The 19,671-nt window shown below is 37.6% G+C and overlaps 1 protein-coding gene across 1 annotated transcript in view; it reads left to right on the plus strand.

Annotated features, from left to right (window-relative positions):
- Positions 1-19,671, plus strand: part of LOC136842612 (uncharacterized) — a 106,628-nt gene that overhangs the window by 3,716 nt on the left and 83,241 nt on the right. Inside the window, exon 2 of the mRNA XM_067110200.1 lies at positions 18,908-18,940. Coding sequence (XP_066966301.1) covers positions 18,908-18,940 — 33 coding nt within the window. The remainder of the gene's footprint in view (positions 1-18,907; positions 18,941-19,671) is intronic.

Here is a 19,671-nt window from a genome sequence, read left to right on the forward strand (position 1 = left end):
AGTTTGAAATCTCTTTGAGTTGCCGCCATCCTTTGTTTTGATGACATACGGCAGAAAAGGCTAGCCTGGACATTTTTTTTAAATGTCTAGGCGTGCACATACCTTTACATAACCTTCAGTTCCTTTAAAAACGCTGTCTTAGCTGGTGCCTCCATATTTTTCAGTCAGTTCTCTTCTGATTTTTGCTCTTCATCCTTGATTCTTCCAATTCGATATTTTTCTGCCTCATGTCTTCCTTCAGGATCTCTTCTACAAATACAGAAAACGGATGTTCATCAGTGTCTCTCTCATCTTCTCCAGCGATTCCGGTGCCACTCAATCTGCTATGCATTTCCTAAGGAACCGGATTCTGTTATCTAGCTTGTGAAGAGTGTTACTTCGGTGAAAGTGGCAAATCCTGCAAAGAACGAGGAAAACAACACAAACGAAACATTAGGCACTACAATCAGTGGTCGGCGGTTGCCCAGTACTATTGGGAAAAGGATAACAAGAATAGACTGGGAGAAAATTAACTTTCTATGCAAGAACACAAACAAAACTGGCCAGACTGATTATAGAAAGTGCATTCATAACAAGTGCAAACACTGTAATGGCAGGTAATACTGGAAGTGGATTTGAGGACAGCCTATTCAGGATAATCACAGAAAAGAGGACACGCAAAAACACAAGAGACCACATGGACAAAGCACACCTTGAAGAAGCCCCCGCAGAGAAAGTCCAAGGTCACGAGAGCTGGGCTGCTGGGGACTGAAGAAAGCCAACATACGAAATTGGAAAAACAAGGGCTTTAATTCCCTCCCCCATACGCATATAAATACACCTGGATCACATGTCCGGTCATTCTATGGATACCGGACGATGAGGACTGTTAGGCCTAGAAAACTTGTAAGTTTTCCTGAATAAATATCTCCACTAGATACCATCCGGTATAAATGAGGTCCGTTATTAATTGCATTAATGCACAGAAAATCTGTGTAATTGATAGCTCATATATATATATATATATATATATATATATATATATATATATATATATATATATATATATATATATATATATATATATATATATATATATATATATATATATATATATATATATATATATATATATATATATACGTGTGTGTGTATAAACATTCAAATATGGTACTGGAGAAAGTTCTAATATTTATCACAATAAGCCAACGATATCGGAAATGATTGTCTGTCAATCACGAGCGACACGTGCGCAGTGCCACAGTGGATTGAAGAGATGAAGCCAGCAATAGTATACCACCCATATCTTTCCCTCTTTTAAGTGTTTGTCAAATATTTGCTAATTTTTTTTTTATTACAACACAGCCTTCTACCAACTTTGACTGCCACAGCCATCTCTAAAGTGACATTTGTTTCATAATGAAGAACCAATACACTATTGCTTTCGTCATCAGCATTTAGTAAAACCTTCAGTTCTTACCCAGATGCAACTTCAAATCTTCAGTATTACCAGAGGGTATTACCTAATCTCCCTCTTGATAGCCGGGAGGTTATTCACTGTCTACGGTATCTAAACCAGGCCATGGTTCGAATCCTAGCTGGCACGGGAGGACTTATCATTTATAATTCTCCTTGGGTTTCATTCCCATTGTATAGTGAATTCTTACGTCAAGCATTTAAAAAATTCAGTTCACAAATACATACGTGGTCAGGTCGGCAACGTGAACTCGTTGTGATTATGAGACGCTGGTTTGTTTCCCGCTACCGGACATCATAATTGCTTCTGTTTCTTGCATTTGGATCCAAAGGCTTTGTAGTGACAAGCGTATCCAAAAAGCGCGAAGAATTCGAGAAGTTAGAGGGCATTGTGGCTATTACAATTACATATGTATTTGGTAAAAAGTGACCAGTAGATTCTTATATATATATATATATATATATATATATATATATATATATATATATATATATATATATATATACACATATATGTGTGTGTAAAATTTTGCGTTTACGCACTTACAAACGTTTTGTGTGTGTTTATATGAAGTGTTGCCAAGTTTTGTTGGATTAGATGTGGATTGCTGGCATATTCTCGAGAGTATTGTTGTTCAGCATTATATCGATTTTCTGACTAGTGCACTTGTGTTCGATGGACTCCTAATTTCTCACGTTACATGAAACAGAAATGTCAGTGACTTATGAAAAGTTTGTTTGCACATACGGCAGAGAAGTTAGAAATGATGTAAACGTTGAAATGCACTCAGTGAACGCTGCAGTATACCAGTCCCTATACTCTCTAGACCTTGCCAGCTATGGCCGGCTGGAGCGGGCTCGGCCCACCGAGTTTTTGTCGTTGGAAGTGGGCGTAGTCAACCCGGCTGCCATTATGGTCTTAGCAACAGAAGCAATGGAGATGGAACAGGTGTCTCCACTCGTAACTTATCTGTGGCTTTTTAATGCTCTTGCTTTGGATGTTTGGGTGCTTCCGTATGAAAAACCCCTTTCACTCTGCTTAACAAGGTAGTGAGAGGTCCCAAATATCGTCATCATGTGACAGTGTTTTAATATATTTACGTGGACTAAGTGTAGTAAGTGCGTTTTTCAGTTAATCGTAAAAGATTTCATATTGTATAGGCTTTCATGGCGGGAACAATATCATTTGATCTTTTCACAGAAAACATTTATTTATAAACGTAGGTTTTATAAGACAAAATTTGTGTTTTTTTTAATTAGAAGACAAAAGTTGCGCATCAGCGTTTGCATATAGTGTTTGCAGTAAATTAGAAAAAAAATTCTCTCTCTCTCTCTCTCTCTCTCTCTCTCTCTCTCTCTCTAGAAAATTATTGTAAGAAGCCGGTCTTTTATTGGGGTGTGTGAAATTACTTGTTCATTTATACTAATACCAAAATGACCCGGCAGAGCAAATGCTTGTAATGAAAAGAGGACCAATTAGTTAATGTAGAATTCTTGATTTGTCCTTATTTCCTTTAGATCCAGATGTTTTCTCGTTCGTGGACGTTTTTGTTAAAGGTTTTCTCTCCACACCCTCGCTAGGAGTAGAAAGTGTCACTACTCATTGTGGTAGCTTGACTTGACTTAGTAAGTACCTCCAGAAATAGCTTGTCCTCCTACCTGGTGTTAGTACGCACCGTTTGACGCCTGACCAACAAGGGATGGTGTACTAGGGGTTGCGTTTCTGTATAAATAAAAAAATCAGGTTTTCCTTGAACTTATGATGTTTTTGAGTGTCTGTGTGTAAAATGTGGTGAATAGAGTAAACTGATTTGATTTTTTTTTTTTTACCTCTTTCATTGGATATTTATAAAATGAAGCAAAGTAAGGAACAAACTGGCTGTCCAGCCAATTCAAGGGTGAATGTATTTGTAGGTAATTGTGGTGGTGTTGTCATAAGTTCGGAGATTGAAAACGCAGGGTTTTCTTTTTTTCTCGAGTGAAATATTAGTGACATTTCCTGAGCAGGTCTTTCCTAAAGTTGGGTTCTTCCAACAACCGGTCGGATATTTTTCGCAGTGGGTGCTTTAATTTCTGAACATGTTTTGCCAAACCGGTACATTGAGTTACCTCAGTGTACAGAAAATATGCTCCCTAAGTACGGCGATCCGCTCTGAAAGGATTTAGATCAAACGAGACGTGACGCCATCGATTCTGGACACTCAAGTCACTGCCTTTATGCCGTGTCATGCGTCTGTTTCCTTCCTCTACCATAATTGGTTACAAGGAGGGAACCCCAAATGAGAAAACTAGGGAGGGGGTTGCCGTAACCTAATCTATTACTGGCCTCTGCGGAGATGGGGCCTCAGGATAAGCCTAAAGTCGGGTAGTATGTTACGGCGGGTTGAGAAAGGTGCTCTGCTAGTGAAATGTTTAATGTATGTCATGGTAATGAAGTTAAGGTCTCTGAAGCTTAGTTTTTCAACACTTTCTCTATCACAGTTACGGTAATGTGCGTGCAAATGCACAGTAAACATTTGTATAAGGGTGGGGGGAAGTGGTTGTAAGAGGTATATATGATCTTAACAGCACTTAGTCTATACTCCTTGGGAAGGTGAATGGTAGTAAGACAGGTAACAGAATGCTTGATGGGAAAGAGCAGTAAGGGTTTAGACGAGAAGTGAGACTAAGTTTGCTAGGAAACAGATATGTAGGAGGGCTGACAAAGAGGAAAAAATTGTTGACTTGCGTGGAATACGTGGACTTGAAGAAAGCTTATGATGTCATTTACAGATATGTGATGTGAATGGTGCTTAGGGTGGATGGTGCAGAAGGAATGGTTTAGTGCAGTTAGAAATTCGCATGATGAAAGCAAAAATTTTGTTAGAATACGTAAAAGAGAGAGAGATCGACAACTTTGGTATTAAATTGGGAATGTTATGTCTCCTTGGCTGAATAATTTTTAAGATGAGAAGCTGTAGAAACTTAGAAACTAGTTATATATATATATATATATATATATATATATATATATATATATATATATATATATATATTATATATATATATTGAAGTACGAGAAACAAAATACGCATGGAAATGACAGCAAGATTAAAATGAAGATGGAAAAGATTTTGAGTTAGGGGTAAACATAACAAATAATAGTGTGAAGAAAGAAGAGGCGAATCATAGAAGTTTGAAGCAAGATCTTTGTTAAAGTTTTGGGAACTAGGGGTCTATGGAAGCAGACGTTTGGATGATTGGAGGTATTGTTGGGACAACTTTTCCTCTATGAATGTGCTAGAAAAATTGTGGAAGTTTAGATGAATGATATGAAGTATATTAGGAGCGAGAAGGTTGAATGGCTGAGAGATGTCAAGTATAAAGTGAAGAGAAATTAGGAGGCTGAGTGTATTTTGAGGATCTCATTGTATGAGAGGCTAGACAAGGAAGAAATTACAAGTGCAGGAGTGGTAAAAATTGCTGATATGATAAGAGAGTCGAGACTGAGATGGTCTGGGCATGTGGTAAGGATGTGTGAGGAGGAAAAAATTGAAAAGGGCTTCTATGGAACCTGTTAGGAAATACGAGGTCGGGAGGGAGGCATAGGATTAGGTGGCGTTATAGAGTTAGGGAGATTTGGAGAAGAATGGTTTAAAAGAGGAAGATGCTTTCGATAGGAGTGGTTGGAGAACACTCATTAAGGCAACTGGCCCCTTACATAGCATAGGGACAGCTGTGGGGATGAAAGACGACGACGACTTTCGGACGGGAAAAATAGAAGTTTCCCCCGTTGTGAGGTCGGTAAAGCTTGTGCTCACAACACGGAAGACGAGTTCGAATCTGCTTGAGAGTTGACACTCAATTCTCTCTTTTAACTGTAAGTACTGCAGTCATACATGTTGCGTGTATATGTATGCATACTTACATATTCTTACATTTATGAACGCTAAAAGAGGTATTAATGACAGCGTTTTGAAGGGTTATCCCATCCTGTGAGCGTGTCTGTTTTTTCTCATGGATATTACTTACTTATCGTGAAGTACCTCATGTGTTTATCTGTGAACTCATCTTAGACGGAATTCCTCTTAACTTGCTACGATAAGATTAGGTTTTAATCTGCCACGTGAATTCACGGGTGAACTCTGAGTGTCGCTACTCTGCTGTGCTCGGTCAGCTTCCCATTGATTGCATTGTTCGCTCTGTAAATAATCGTAGATAATTGCCTAGGGCCCGACTAACTCGTTCTGGTCATAGCACTGATATCTAAAGAACTTTATTTTTCTGATTTATTTTATGGTAATATTTTTTCACATTAGCTATCGTATCTGCCATATAGAAGAAGGTATTTTGATTACAAGTATTATTAGTTGCTTTAGAAGTACCGCAGTCGTCCTTCATTTCGCTGGGCCTTGTTCATAACAGAGGTGTTTTTTCAGCGTCGAGGAGTTGGCATGCCTCTGCGTATGTTTTAGCCCTTAAGCGTATATTTTTGGACGTTGTTTATAGCCAACATGTGTTAAAGATGGAGCACTTCATAATGACAACAACTTGAGAAAGACGAGGGTTGTTTCTTCTGAGCTGAAAGGCATAAATTCCTAGTTAGTTAGCATTAGGACTGCCCAGGTATACTCAACTGCTTCAACAAGTGCCTTCGCTTGCTTGCTTACTTCCAGTGGCACAGTGTTCCTGAGCACCTGCGTTGCAAGGTTGAGGTTTCTAAGCGTTATCGCAGACAAGATACCCGGCCGGTTTGTAGATTCTTAGAAAGCCAGCAAGGCTTTGATCAAATCAGTTCATTAGTCATATTTAACTTTGAAAGATTTACGTTGAAGCTATCTTAGCACGGACGCTGTGATTAGCCAGCTCAGTTTTACTAGCCGGTAGTCCTATGATGATTTGCATCTAATACCTTACAATACTTAGGTAAAATGTAAAGTTCCCTATTTAATGCCATATATAGGTTAGATCTCTCTCCTTCCCTAATGGAGAGCCTGGATATCCTACCCAGAGTAATTTGCATATTCAGAACTCGCATTATAATATTAGGTTTCATATATATATATATATATATATATATATATATATATATATATATATATATATATATATATATATAAAATATATTTATATATACATACATATATATATATGGGAAAAATATATTTACATATATAAACACACACACACACATATATATATATACATATATATATATATATATATATATATATATATATATATATATATATATATATATATATATATATATGTGTGTGTGTGTGTGTGTGTGTGTGTGTGTGTGTGTTTTTGGGGGGAGTGAGAGAGAGAGAGAGAGAGAGAGCTTTTTTATTGATTAAAAACTGAATATTTTAATGAATTGTGTCAAATCATGACTTTAATTTTCAACCTTATTCAAATCTCGAAGTTCAGTCGCCATGTATCTAGTTTCAGTATGGTTAATTACGAGGTCGGTGGTTATACGAAGCCTTGAATGACAGGTGACTCCAAGGAAGCCTGGAGTGAGGAAGAGGCTCTTGGAGACTGCAACCAATTGTCTTCCAAGCTCTTCGGATCCCCCTATATCCCTATGGGAAGATGTGAGATACCAAGACGTACATTTCTTATAAGAAGGGAAAACCTGTGCACGAAAACATATTTGAAATATTTTTAACAACTATGTTTAAGAGAATAAAAGAAAAATTATTGTAATGATGAGATATACATAAATAGTTTTCTTAAACGTATTTCAAAATCATAACTGTAATATAACATCCCTAGATTTAAATATTACTATTACTTTGCAATCCATATTTTCAGGAATATAATCCCTGTCAGGTATCTGGTTGAAATCAACTCGCACTTCCTTTGTTCAGTCGAAATTCTGGGGCAAATCCAGTCGGCCCCACGCTCGTTGAGCTAGGTTCCTCTTCCAGGAGGTAGCGTAAGGTTCACACGGTGGCCCTTCCTGTCAGGAAGTGGGTCCTCATGAGGGTCATACTTCGTCGACAGGCCCTCTCTACGGGGATTAAAACCTTGGGGGAGCCCTCTGGCAGGGTGTGGGTAGGGGCGCGGAGATGCTTGTCGACGAAGTATGATTCTCAGGAGGGCCCATTGGGTGACCCTGGGGCTGCCTCCCATAGTAGGAATCTACCTCAACAAGGAGATGGCGGTCTGTCATATGGTACGAGATCACAAGAGATGTAGGAAGGCACTCCTGCACACTCTTTCACTTCATCGCAACAGTAACAAAAATAAAAACCACGAAAAAGACAGGCTGAGAAATAGAGGAGGAAGTCACTGGTGTGGTCATTTGAATGCAGAAACAGAATGCAACACAGTCGAAAAACGCTTTGGTAAACGGACAGACACCTTCCTGGATAGTGGTTAAGTAAGTGCGAGAAAATGTGGATGAGGCCATCATCAGATCTCCCCCATAAACTTGATTAGCCTGTAAAAATAGTTATGATTGCAGTCAAAATCTTCACAGTTGTTTAGGGATGAGGGATACTTAAGGGAACTTTGCCATTTACTGGTATTCTCTTGATATTGAGGACCCTTTTTGACTCCTTGTTTGCTCCAGGTCTCCGAGAATGATGAAAATTTTAGTCTTATTTCATCAGGTCTTGCTTAGATGGTATAATTAGGGCTGAATTAGCTCGACTATACGTGTTAAAAAAAAAAGCGAATGTGACGGGATATGCCCTAAACCTCTGTTGATTCCGTATTAAGTAACTGAGACTTCATAGCATATCGGTTCCCATGAGGTCATTGTGGCGGATGTTTGAATACACATGTATCATACAAAAGCATGTTTGAGTTAATGTTAGCTTCACTACATTTAAAATTCAAGTCGAAGTGAGGGTTATGCTCTCCGCAACGATATGAGGGATTTATAGATTTTCATAACTGAAAAAATGAGTACGAATAAAAATATTTTAATAAAATATCTGCAATTCGACGTTGCGCGTGTCCGGGCTCTCGCTCGAAGGATCCAAGTACGAAAACCGTTTTGTGGCATGAAAGTCGTGTACTAGAAGCTAGTCAAATTATGAATGCCACTTTCAGTTTATCAGATTTATTTTTGTACATTGCGACTTAGCAGCGAAATTATGAAAGAAAGAAGCACATCGGAGCATGAATTATGAAAAACAAAATTATACACATTAGACCGATCGACCATTGAGCATACATTTTTTATTAGCCGCCCCTTTTTTTTCAGGGGAGATTTCAAAGAGCCTTTGATCATATCTGAAACGAGCAGAACTATCATCGTTGTCATGATCATTCAGCAAAAATAGAGCGGAGATGATAAAAAAATGTGCTGAAATAACTTTGCTCTAAATGCAGTGTACACAAACTAGAGCAGTAGGCTAACATGAATGAAAAACTAAGCTGATGATGGGTGGCGGTTGAAGTGAGCGACGGGCTTTTGACAGACAAACGAAATTTCCTCTTCGTGACATTTATAATAATATAGTGTCGGTTTCATCATTAATATTTGTGTAGTAGACCAAGTTGTGAAGGCTTATTGTTACACAGATGATATTGTCATTTTGAATTAGTGATGTCCGTAGATTTTTCCCCCTAAATTTTGAATGAATGGAGAGACGACACAACATCCAGTTTGACTCCCTTGTCTTTGGTTTATCTAAAAGCAAAGGTCTTCCAGACTATTTTTAAGGAGTTATCAACTTGTAAGACTTGAGTCCTCTTATATGGCTTACTGTGAAAGAAATCTTTTAGCACACCACATGGAAGCAAGCTCTCATAGATTTACTCGCGGTATTGGAATGATGTTATTTGACGAGCTGAAGGGTTTCCTTTTGCAAAGTTAGTAGGAACCTCCTCGCATGTCCCCTTCGTGGAGGAAGTGTATGATGCAATCTGTGTATGTCTCTTTCCTCAACATATTCCCCCCTTTCTCCTCTCCCCCTCCCTTCCCTCTGGCTGTTGTTGGACCCCCTCCCCCGCCTGAGCTGATGCAACACAGACGACTTCTTGTGTCGTTTCTGTGGGAAATTGGATTAAATTTGCTTCAGCACCGGAAAAGGGGATCAAGTGGACTTGGCCTGGAGATAATCTTGTTATCCAGTCCTTATCCAATTCACTGCGTATAGATGTTACCTTTTCAGGCGGATACTTATGCATCTTTATTCTGGAAGAGTCAAGGGTATTGATACCATATGGTTTAGAGGTGTGCCTTTTTAGTGTTTAGTCTGTGACCAAGAGTTCCTTTCTGCGTGTTGTTACTGTATCACGAAAAGGAAAGTGCAACAATACGTTTCTATTTTTCTATCTGGCTTGGTGGCTTTGGAAGTTAGATGCTGTAGAATGGAACTCGGTTACGTTATGGGTTATACATCTGTGTTACATTATGTGTTATACATGTCAAATGTAATTTTTGGATGACAGTAATAGTGGCAGCAGTGCTAGTGGTGGGAAGAATTAAGTAGAATACCCCGTTATCATTGTTGTGTTAATAATAATATGGTATTTTTTTTTATCAAGTGTGAGTGTTTCTTATTGGTTTGTTACACATTGCTGTATCATGTCCTAGTGTTTGTTTTTTTGTTGCGACTTCGAGACTTCGAAAGGTAAGTGTTTTAGCGTCTGTGTTCCCTTGATTGCATTGAACCTTTTTAGTACATCTATGGGTAGCAGTATTAATGATGGTGGCATATTGGTACAATCAAAACTGAGTGCCATTTAAAAGAGAGAGCGGGTTTCCAGAACTAATGATTTGTTTCGCTTTGAACAAGTTCCGCCCAACACTGTGAAGTTCATGAGGGATATGCCTCGTGTAGTTAATTCTTCTTGAACATGTTTGTTATGTAGTGCTTCTGGGGAGTTTTCTTTATTGTTTTCACACATTGGCATCGTAAAATCATAATATATATAAAACAGGACGTTATGGTCTGCTGTGTTGTCTCGGCTTACGCGACACGGAGGACATTTCCATCTATTTCTGTGCCAAGCTCAGCTGCCTTTGTGATTGACGTTGAGCCTTATTGACTTACCTTTATGTCAAACTTTTTTTATTTACTCAGATTTTTCAAGCTCTTTTGGATGGAATCCTATGCTCTCTCTCTCTCTCTCTCTCTCTCTCTCTCTCTCTCTCTCTCTCTCTCTCTCTCTCCTACTGAAAGTGGGAAGAGTTTTTCGGATATTCCTAGCATTTTTGTGCTATTAACAAAGGCCTCTATTTCATTAGCTTTTGTTGGACTACAGACGATCTGAATGGAAGGTTAGTTTCCCAGAAAATGACAGAAGAATAGAGTCATTTCAGTGCATGTAAAAGACCGTCCCCTCGTCCCCCCACTCTCTCTCTCTCTCTCTCTCTCTCTCTCTCTCTCTCTCTCTCTCTCTCTCTCTCTCTCTCTCTCTCTCTCTCTCTCATTACCATAATTGAAACCGTTATCATATCTCCATTGTGCGAATTTTCGGTTTTGTGGGGTTAAAGTTCCCTTAAACCTTGCATCGGAATAATGTAATTAAGACTGTTTTTCTCTATTTAAAAATAGCACGTTTAAAAGATGATTTACGAATCAGTAGCCGTTGGTTCTTGACATGCATATTATAGCTTTTCCAAACATACATCACAAATTATATATTATATATATATACATATATATATATATATATATATATATATATATATATATATATATATATATATATATATACTGTATATATATGTTTTTATATATGCGGTATATATGCCTATGTGCACGTGCGCCTATTCATTGCACAATAAGCCGTATCTACTTTTATTGGTGGCTCCTTAAAAAAAAAAAAACAATAAACGCTGTGGTGGTTATTATCATTAACGATGAATTTAGGATGAGTTCCCTATGCAAAGAACTTCCACAATTTTAGACCCTTCAGGCTTATCAGCAGTGCATTGAACCCCCATATACGCTGCGCCATCCACGTCTCTCGCTTCCGGAATACGCCAGCTCATCCGTCCGGTACGTCTTCACACCATTCATGCAGCACTTCGTAGGTCTTCTTTCTCTCGTCCCTCCCAACACTTCGAATTGTAGGGACTCCATACCGGCCTATCGTTCTCTGTTCTCTGCAAATGCTCGAACCATCTCACAACATTCGATGGAACCTGTCACCACTTCTTATCTTCACATTGCCAACTATTTCGGTCCTCCTCGTTCTCCATTTACTACGCAAACGGTTTATCTCAACAGCTCCATCAATTTTTCTTTCATTTGCATTCACCATCCACACTTCACTTCAATAAAGGAGAGAAAGCTCATTATTCTTTCATATATTCTAGCGCTGGCTTCAGTAGATGCTCCTCTTTTCGTACAAATCTTTTGCATACACAGTGCTGCTTATTGCTCCACCTATTCTGTAAATCGTCTTTTCTGCCTTTCTGCAACCATCCGTTTCACATCGTCCGTTTAATTTGCTTCCAAGTACATGAAGGGTCAGCCTGTTAGTTGTTCACCATCAATTTATAATTTTTTATCTCATCATCTTGGCTTCCATTTACCCTTAGAACCTCACTCTTACTTGCATTTACTTTCATCTTTTTCCTCTTTACATACACCTACAAACTCTTCCGTGGTTCCTGCTGTGTCGCTCCACTATCACCAGTCACTTCCATAATACCTGCAAACATGAGCCACTTCCCACACATTTTCCTGAACCCCACAACTTGGAATTCTTGCGTTACTTCAGCCGAAAGGATATATTTTATATACAGCGTATTGTCCCTTAGAGGGGATGACTTCGGGAGTTAACCTTCCATCTCTCGGCTGAGATTCTGGGATGTGGTGCTAGTCTCATGTCATGACGACAGTAAGGTCACAGAAGCTTACATTCCGACGGTGCCTGGCGTGTCCTGTGCGCATGCGGACACTCAGCCGCGCATATAACAACACTCACTCTCTCTCTCACACACATATATATGTGTGTGTGCGTGTGTATATACGTATATATTTCTATACATATAACACACACACAAATATATATATATATATATATATATATATATATATATATATATATATATATATATATATATATATATATATATATATATATTTATTTATATATTTATATATATGTAATGAGTGTGTGTTCCTGCTTTTGGTTACGCAGGAGGAGGTACATGTTTTGCTTTGGGTTTGTTGAATATAATAATGTATTATGTCTGACAAGTACACTTTGTTGCTGTATTCCGGTTATGTGAGAAACAACAGAGGGGGCAATGTGGAAGAACCATGAACAAAGATAATGAGTTTTATGTAAACTGTTTGGAGACGGTGTCTTGACTGATGGTTCACACCGATAGAGATTTCAATTAGGAATGTATCAAAATTTCGCTCAATTTTTCATCAAAAGTAGTGTGGAAGGTCAGTGAAGCTTAGAGAGAGAGAGAGAGAGAGAGATTGTAGCTTTCATGTGTTGAAACCTTTGTTGTAAAATTTTTTGCTGGCGCTTTTTTTTTTTTTTTTTTTTTTGCGTACAGGAGGTTACTGTCATACAGTAATTACAGAGCCTCTCCCACGGTTTCGCTGCCTGCATCATTATCAGTTAGGTCTCCGATAAGATTATGTATGGGCTTTTCATTTTCGCTGGTACCGTAGTTTACGGTAGCGATGTGTTGTCCGCTAGATTTCTTTCAGGAACTGGGCCTATTCAGGCGCTCAGTAGGCAAGCCTTTCATAGAGAGAGAGAGAGAGAGAGAGAGAGAGAGAGAGAGAGAGAGAGAGAGAGAGAGAGAGATCAAAATATAGCCTACCTGTAAGCCCTAGGTTAGGTGGGCGTGTTAACTCGTCCCTTCCCTTATACGGCAAGTTTAGTGTTGAGGGAGGGTGAATGAATTGTAGACAGAGAGAGAGAGAGAGAGAGAGAGAGAGAGAGAGAGAGAGAGAGAGAGAGAGAGAGAGAGAGACTCGTTCCATAAAAAGATATGGACGTATAGTACACCCCATATCCTCTCTTACCACTTCTATAGCGCTTTGAAGTCTTTCAACTCGGTTACTTATGTAAATCAGTGTGCCTGACTAAATACAAAAGAATATGTATTTATCGTCATTCTTCTGCATAACCTCATTATGCCACTCTAATTCTCATAATGTAAATCTGATTATTGTTCACATTGCACTCCTAATCGCATTACGAGTCTATATAGGTAAGACGTTCCAGTGAAGTGGAGACTGTTTTTTACTACCCCCTCCATGTTCTCATTTCTTTTAAGAACCTAAGGAGTTTGCCTTTCTGAAAGTAAGTTAATAGAAAAATGAATTATATAAAACAACAAAAAGGGTACCTTAAGTAGCCAAGACCATCGTCATTTGAATCTCCCCGAGGGCAGAAGACACGAATTTTAGTGAAAACTGTTCAGAACGTACTCAACGTAGCATAGTGGGTCTCATCACCTTCGTCAGTAAAGCTGGGAGATGGTAATATGTCAGTCTTTATATCAGTAAACAAAATATTTGAAAACGGATGAGCGGAATTTGAAGAAATTTTCTAAAAATATTGATTTTATGACTCCATTCAGGTGGTTCACTTGAGGTATACATCAGTGATTATTTGATGGTTGCCATTGTTATTTCTGATGCTAACCTTAAGAAACTGAAATGATACTTGCCCACACCGTAGATGTAGTAAACCCTTTTAACTAATTGCTACTCTCCGAAAAGACGGAGGTATTCTTTTTTTATCCAAACTGTTCCTGGTGGACATGGTTGCTAAATATATGCGGTCATAAGTGCTTTCATTGTAGTTTTGAACGCTTTGTGACGCCAAGAGAAATTCATAATTCAGTCACAAGATGCTGGGGAGCTTCTATTGTTAACAGGTTTTATTTTTTTTATCTAGAGCGATGACCATTATTGTTCCAATCATTCAGAGATCCAGAATGAATATCTCATCGCTCAATTTTTCATTGAAAACTTTCATCTGGTAGTTTGAATCTGTTACTGTTACTTCTCATAGTAATAATAATGACGCCACTCAGGTGCCTTGAAATACCAATAAAAATAAACAGCTTGAGAAAAAATTGAAGATATCATGTAAGTTGAGGCTTCCTGCACCTAGAATGCATAAACCCAAATTGTGTCAGTTATGCGTGATGGTTAAAAGACAAGACTTTAATGCCTGGAGCCTGAATGTATGTCCTTGGGTCATTATCTGGACATTTTGTTTTCTTGAAGTTACAGTAGTGTAATTGCTATATTGCCCATAGAATTTAAGCATCATTATGGAATGAATCAGAGAGGGTGGAATGCACGCAGAGCAACCTAGGAGTTAGTGATTAAAGGCATGTGGCGACGAAAAAATTCACCGGAGATGGAGAGGTATTTAGATATATATTCAGTGCCGAGGAAAGACTTGACCAGAGGTGAAGAGGAACGAGTCGTTTCACTGTACATGAACGCGGTGTAACCACTGTAGCGGTCCTGCGTTGAAATCTTCTCTGAATCTTCTTGGTGTGACGTTCTTTTACTGTGTTTTTTATGCAAACCGGTTGAGCCAGTCGTACGATTTTATCTGAATTATTCAGGAGTTAATTTTTTAAGCTTAACGTTTTCTCTGGTTTGTTTAAGCCTTAGGGCCGAGGCTGGGCAATTCTGTGCGCATGATTTATAAGTTTCACCCTTAATAAAACTTAATGAAATTCGTTGGGTTACCTGTCCACACTGGTAACCAACTTTTTTCAGCAGCTTTCGGATGCTGGAATTACCTCTTTTTTTTCTTTCTCTCTTTAAATTTCGTGATTTTTTGTTACGCTATGTTCTCCTTGTACTTTGTATTTCCAATAGGACTCTGTAGTTACCTTCACTATTATCAATGAATTGTTAGTTTGTTAAGCAGATCAGTAAGGTTATTTTGCACGGATATCTCTCTCTCTCTCTCTCTCTCTCTCTCTCTCTCTCTCTTGTATCTTCTCTAGATCATCTTTGTCCTTTTGCGCTGTCATAATTTTGTTTTTCTTATTCGTTGACTTTACACAGTATTGCTATTTTATTTTATGCATGCCATTTTACCTGTTGCTGATTTATCTATGAGTGCGTGTATGGTTATTGATATTCACGTATTTACTCCTTATTCTTTTCAAGCGGCTACTCCAAAGGGCTTTATCGAAGTAAGTGACTTTATTATATTATGTGCCACCAGATAACCATCAGTCAGTCTTTCTCCTGAATGCACGTGCATACTCGGATACACATGTGGAGATATATTCACATACATTCATTACTTACAGTTCAGAGGCCGACGGGATGGACGGCCTAAAGCCCGCGGCTAGCCCACACTTAGTAAAAAAACGGGGTGAGACTTAACCGCGTATTAATGAAAAACCCGGCTGGCAAAGATTCTGAGTTTATTACAAGAACTTATTAGTAAAATTATCAGTATACATTTTATTAGAGAGAGAGAGAGAGAGAGAGAGAGATGATTGACTAAGTACAGTATATACGTCACCTGCATCACTACAGACTGATAATTGAACTCGTGTTCCTAACGTAAGCCACTATCAGCGTCATAAAGGAGGTAAATTAAACGTATTAAGCCTCTACATCTCTGACAGAAGTCAGAACGAGAACTATCATTCGGTTTTGAGAGAAACAGCCACATCTTCACTTTCATCACAATCTCTGCACCTTGTGCTTTCCCGACGGTGAGCCAGAGTTCCTGCTGCTTAACGGTGCTAAGATGTACATACTCCATAATGTTATCTTCCAGGTCGTTTGATTACGCATAAACAAACGCGACAGGCGGCCGTCATATAAAGGATCGGTTGAGAGTTTGGTTACTATGGTGATGCCGTTGCCCTTTTGTTGTCAGTCCCGCGTTAAGGGTTGTCCTTTTTTACGTCAAGACCTCGTTTTATTGTAATTTTATGCATAACTTTTTTTATTTATTTATTATACCTTTTTCTTGCCTGGAGCTTTTACATTTGTATACTTTTGAATTTTGCGAAGGGCTGGTGGTTAGGATACATGAATCATTCCTTTTATATTACCGGAAGAAAAATAACATTTTCTTAAATTTAATGTGCATTGTAGGTAATTTCTGCTCTTTCCGGCTACACAGTGATCAGTAATAAAATCATTTTTTTTACCATAAGAATTCTTGCACTAAGCTAAAGCCCCCGTTCTCTCTCTCTCTCTCTCTCTCTCTCTCTCTCTCTCTCTCTCTCTCTCTCTCTCTCTCTCTCTCTCTCTCTCTCGCGAATGCATTTACAATTTTATGCATTCTATGAACTGTTCATATCTCTCTCATGTGAAACAATACTAAAACGGGCCATTAAAGAAACAACTAGTAACATATATTAGTAAAGAACATCTATTTTCTTGTTCAAATTTCATAAAAGGAGCCCTCACTCATAATCGATGTCAGTGGTTAGTCTCATTCTATTACAGGAATCAGTGACAAAATGCACAAAATCTCGTAAATGAACGTTAAGTAAAACATCTTGACTACTCGAGGATTAATTTTTATAGCTTATTTTTCACTAACAAGTTCCAAAAATACTTTAATCCTTTAACAAAATGTTCAGTGAGCCATGCCGTAGATAATGATGTTGACTTTTCCTCCACTCAAATTGTGAACTAGAAGGGTATAAGGCATCAGTAACTGGTCTCGTTTTAAACGTATGCAGGTTCTATAGAAAGTTGTGCTGCGAACACCCCCAACACACACACACACAAAGGAAAGGACGCGGAAAACAATTTTTTTGTATTAACCGGTGCTGATATTGTTCACACATTTCCGTCGAATAAAATAAGAGGAAGTTACACTAGTTAGAAATGTTAATTAAGCGAATAATGACATAATTGAGGGTTGGTTGATATAAAAAATTGAACTGATAGAAGAATAAGTATTCTGTCAATTGTTAACATGTACGTAAGTGAAGAACTGTAACTATGTAAACATTTCGATGGAAAGGTAAATGTCATCATGTAGAATAACAACACTTGCCTGTTTTATGTATCATTATATGTATGTAATGTATATACATACTGTATATATACAGTATATATATATATATATACATATATATATATATATATATATATATATATATATATATATATATATATTATATATATATACATATATATATACATATATATATATATATATATATATATATATATATATATATATATATATATATATATATATATATATATATATATATATATATATATATATATATATATACATTCTCCATGAAGAATGCCCATGTTCCTCCGTTATCTGCGTGTATAGATAGGCACCATGTTCCTGGTTGCAGTGTAATAGATGGCTAATTGTTTGTGAACTCTTCCGCCTTCGCTGTTTATCCTTACCTGGATTTAGTGGTGAAGTTCTCTTCAGAATTATTATTGTCGTTGTTGACGATGATCACGGTGACTGTATTTTGTCAGCGTTTTAAACTGTGTGCAATTTTTATTTGACCATGTTAGCGCTTTTGCAATTTTACCTACGTGGATAACATTTAATGTATTAAGAAACTTAGTCACAGTATGTTTATTGGAATCGAGTGATGTTCATCATGATTCTACGACAATAATTTCCTTTTTCCGAGCTGTTGACCGTCTTTTACCATTAGTAAAGGCTACTATTTGTTTGCTGCTGGGCGAATTTAATGCATGTTGGCACTTTGGCCTCAACATATTGCCCTTCGGCACATGCGCCGTATACCGCTAAGTTTTGTTGCAAGTTTTCCGTCACTCCTTTTTCTCAGGAACATAAATCCTACACTTAAAACAGGGCGATTAAGATCACAATTTTCGGGTTCTTAATGCCAAGAGCTCTTGGGTTTTGTCCTTTTCTTTTGCTAGACCTATTAACATGAAACGGTTCGGAATTTCAGTTAGTTCTTGAGAGACCACTTTCCTTGAAATTTAGATATATCGGGGACACAGGGACACTGAAGCATTTACCTACGCGACCAACGAATAAACTTGGTATTCCAGTTTACGGAACTGAAAGTGTACTTATCCTTTTTTTTTTTTTGGCAACGCGAAGAAAAATAAACAGAATTCATAAATCCACTTGGCTCTTGTTGAATTTAAGTTGGCTTATACCAGCAAGGGTTCATTACCCCACGAAAATCCCGTGGTTTCCTATGTAAAGATCGGAACATCTAGTCATCAGCACGAGAACCAACTGCCGTCCACTGGACCAACCTTTCAGAACTGGGATTGTCTTCGGTTGTCGCGGTAGGCTGATGGGACGGGAAGAGTAATGGTCACTCGTTTGTTAAAACGTGATTAATACTAGCTAAAATAATGGGAAGGGCAATACAGTGAGATCAGCCCAGTAAGAATGGGTAACCACCCTATGACAAATAGGTCATTCATAAGTTGTATTAGATTTGGCTGTGTAGTGCCTGACTCGCAAGTGGTCTCTAGCCTGCTTTTAATTTGGGTTTTACTTGGACTTTAGTTATCATTTTATGCGCTGATCATTGTTTCTCTGTTCTTTTCAGGTCGGAACGAAGATCATCGGCGTCCTGAACCTGGTAAGTACTCGTTTTCTAAATTTTATTCTACCATCACACACACACACACACACACACACACATATATATATATATATATATATATATATATATATATATATATATATATATATATATATATATATATATATATTCGTTTTCTAAATTCTTATTCTGCTATCATATATATATATATATATATATATAAATATATATATATATATATATATATATATATATATATATATATATATATATATATATATATATATATATATATATATATATATATATATATATATATATATTATTGTATATATATACATTATATATATGTATATTATATGTGTATGTGTCTTCCTTAATAGTAAGTTCCTTTCCTGTTATCATCCTCATTTTTTTTTTAGTTCGCCTTTCATACCAGTTTCTTTTTTCGTATTTGCCTTAATCACCCGACCCCCTTCTTATTACTCTGATTCACTATCTTTAAAGCGCTCTTATCACAACCTTTTTCTCAATTTTTTACCCTTTCTTCTATTTCTCGTCTTCTTGAAGTAAGTAATAGACAGTTTGTTTCATTCGCTTCTACTCTTTGTTCGTGTATAGTTGTTATTAGCACTTCTAATTCGTTTCACGATCGAATTTTAGCCCTTAGCGTTCTTATTGTCTCCCAGTACCATAAGACTGACTGACTGCTGTACTCATTGGCTGTTAAGTGGTGCGCTACTCAGGTCTCTTATGTCTGCCTCTGC

Source organism: Macrobrachium rosenbergii, chromosome 10, assembly GCF_040412425.1.
Source record: "Macrobrachium rosenbergii isolate ZJJX-2024 chromosome 10, ASM4041242v1, whole genome shotgun sequence".
Taxonomy (NCBI): Eukaryota; Metazoa; Arthropoda; class Malacostraca; order Decapoda; family Palaemonidae; genus Macrobrachium; species Macrobrachium rosenbergii.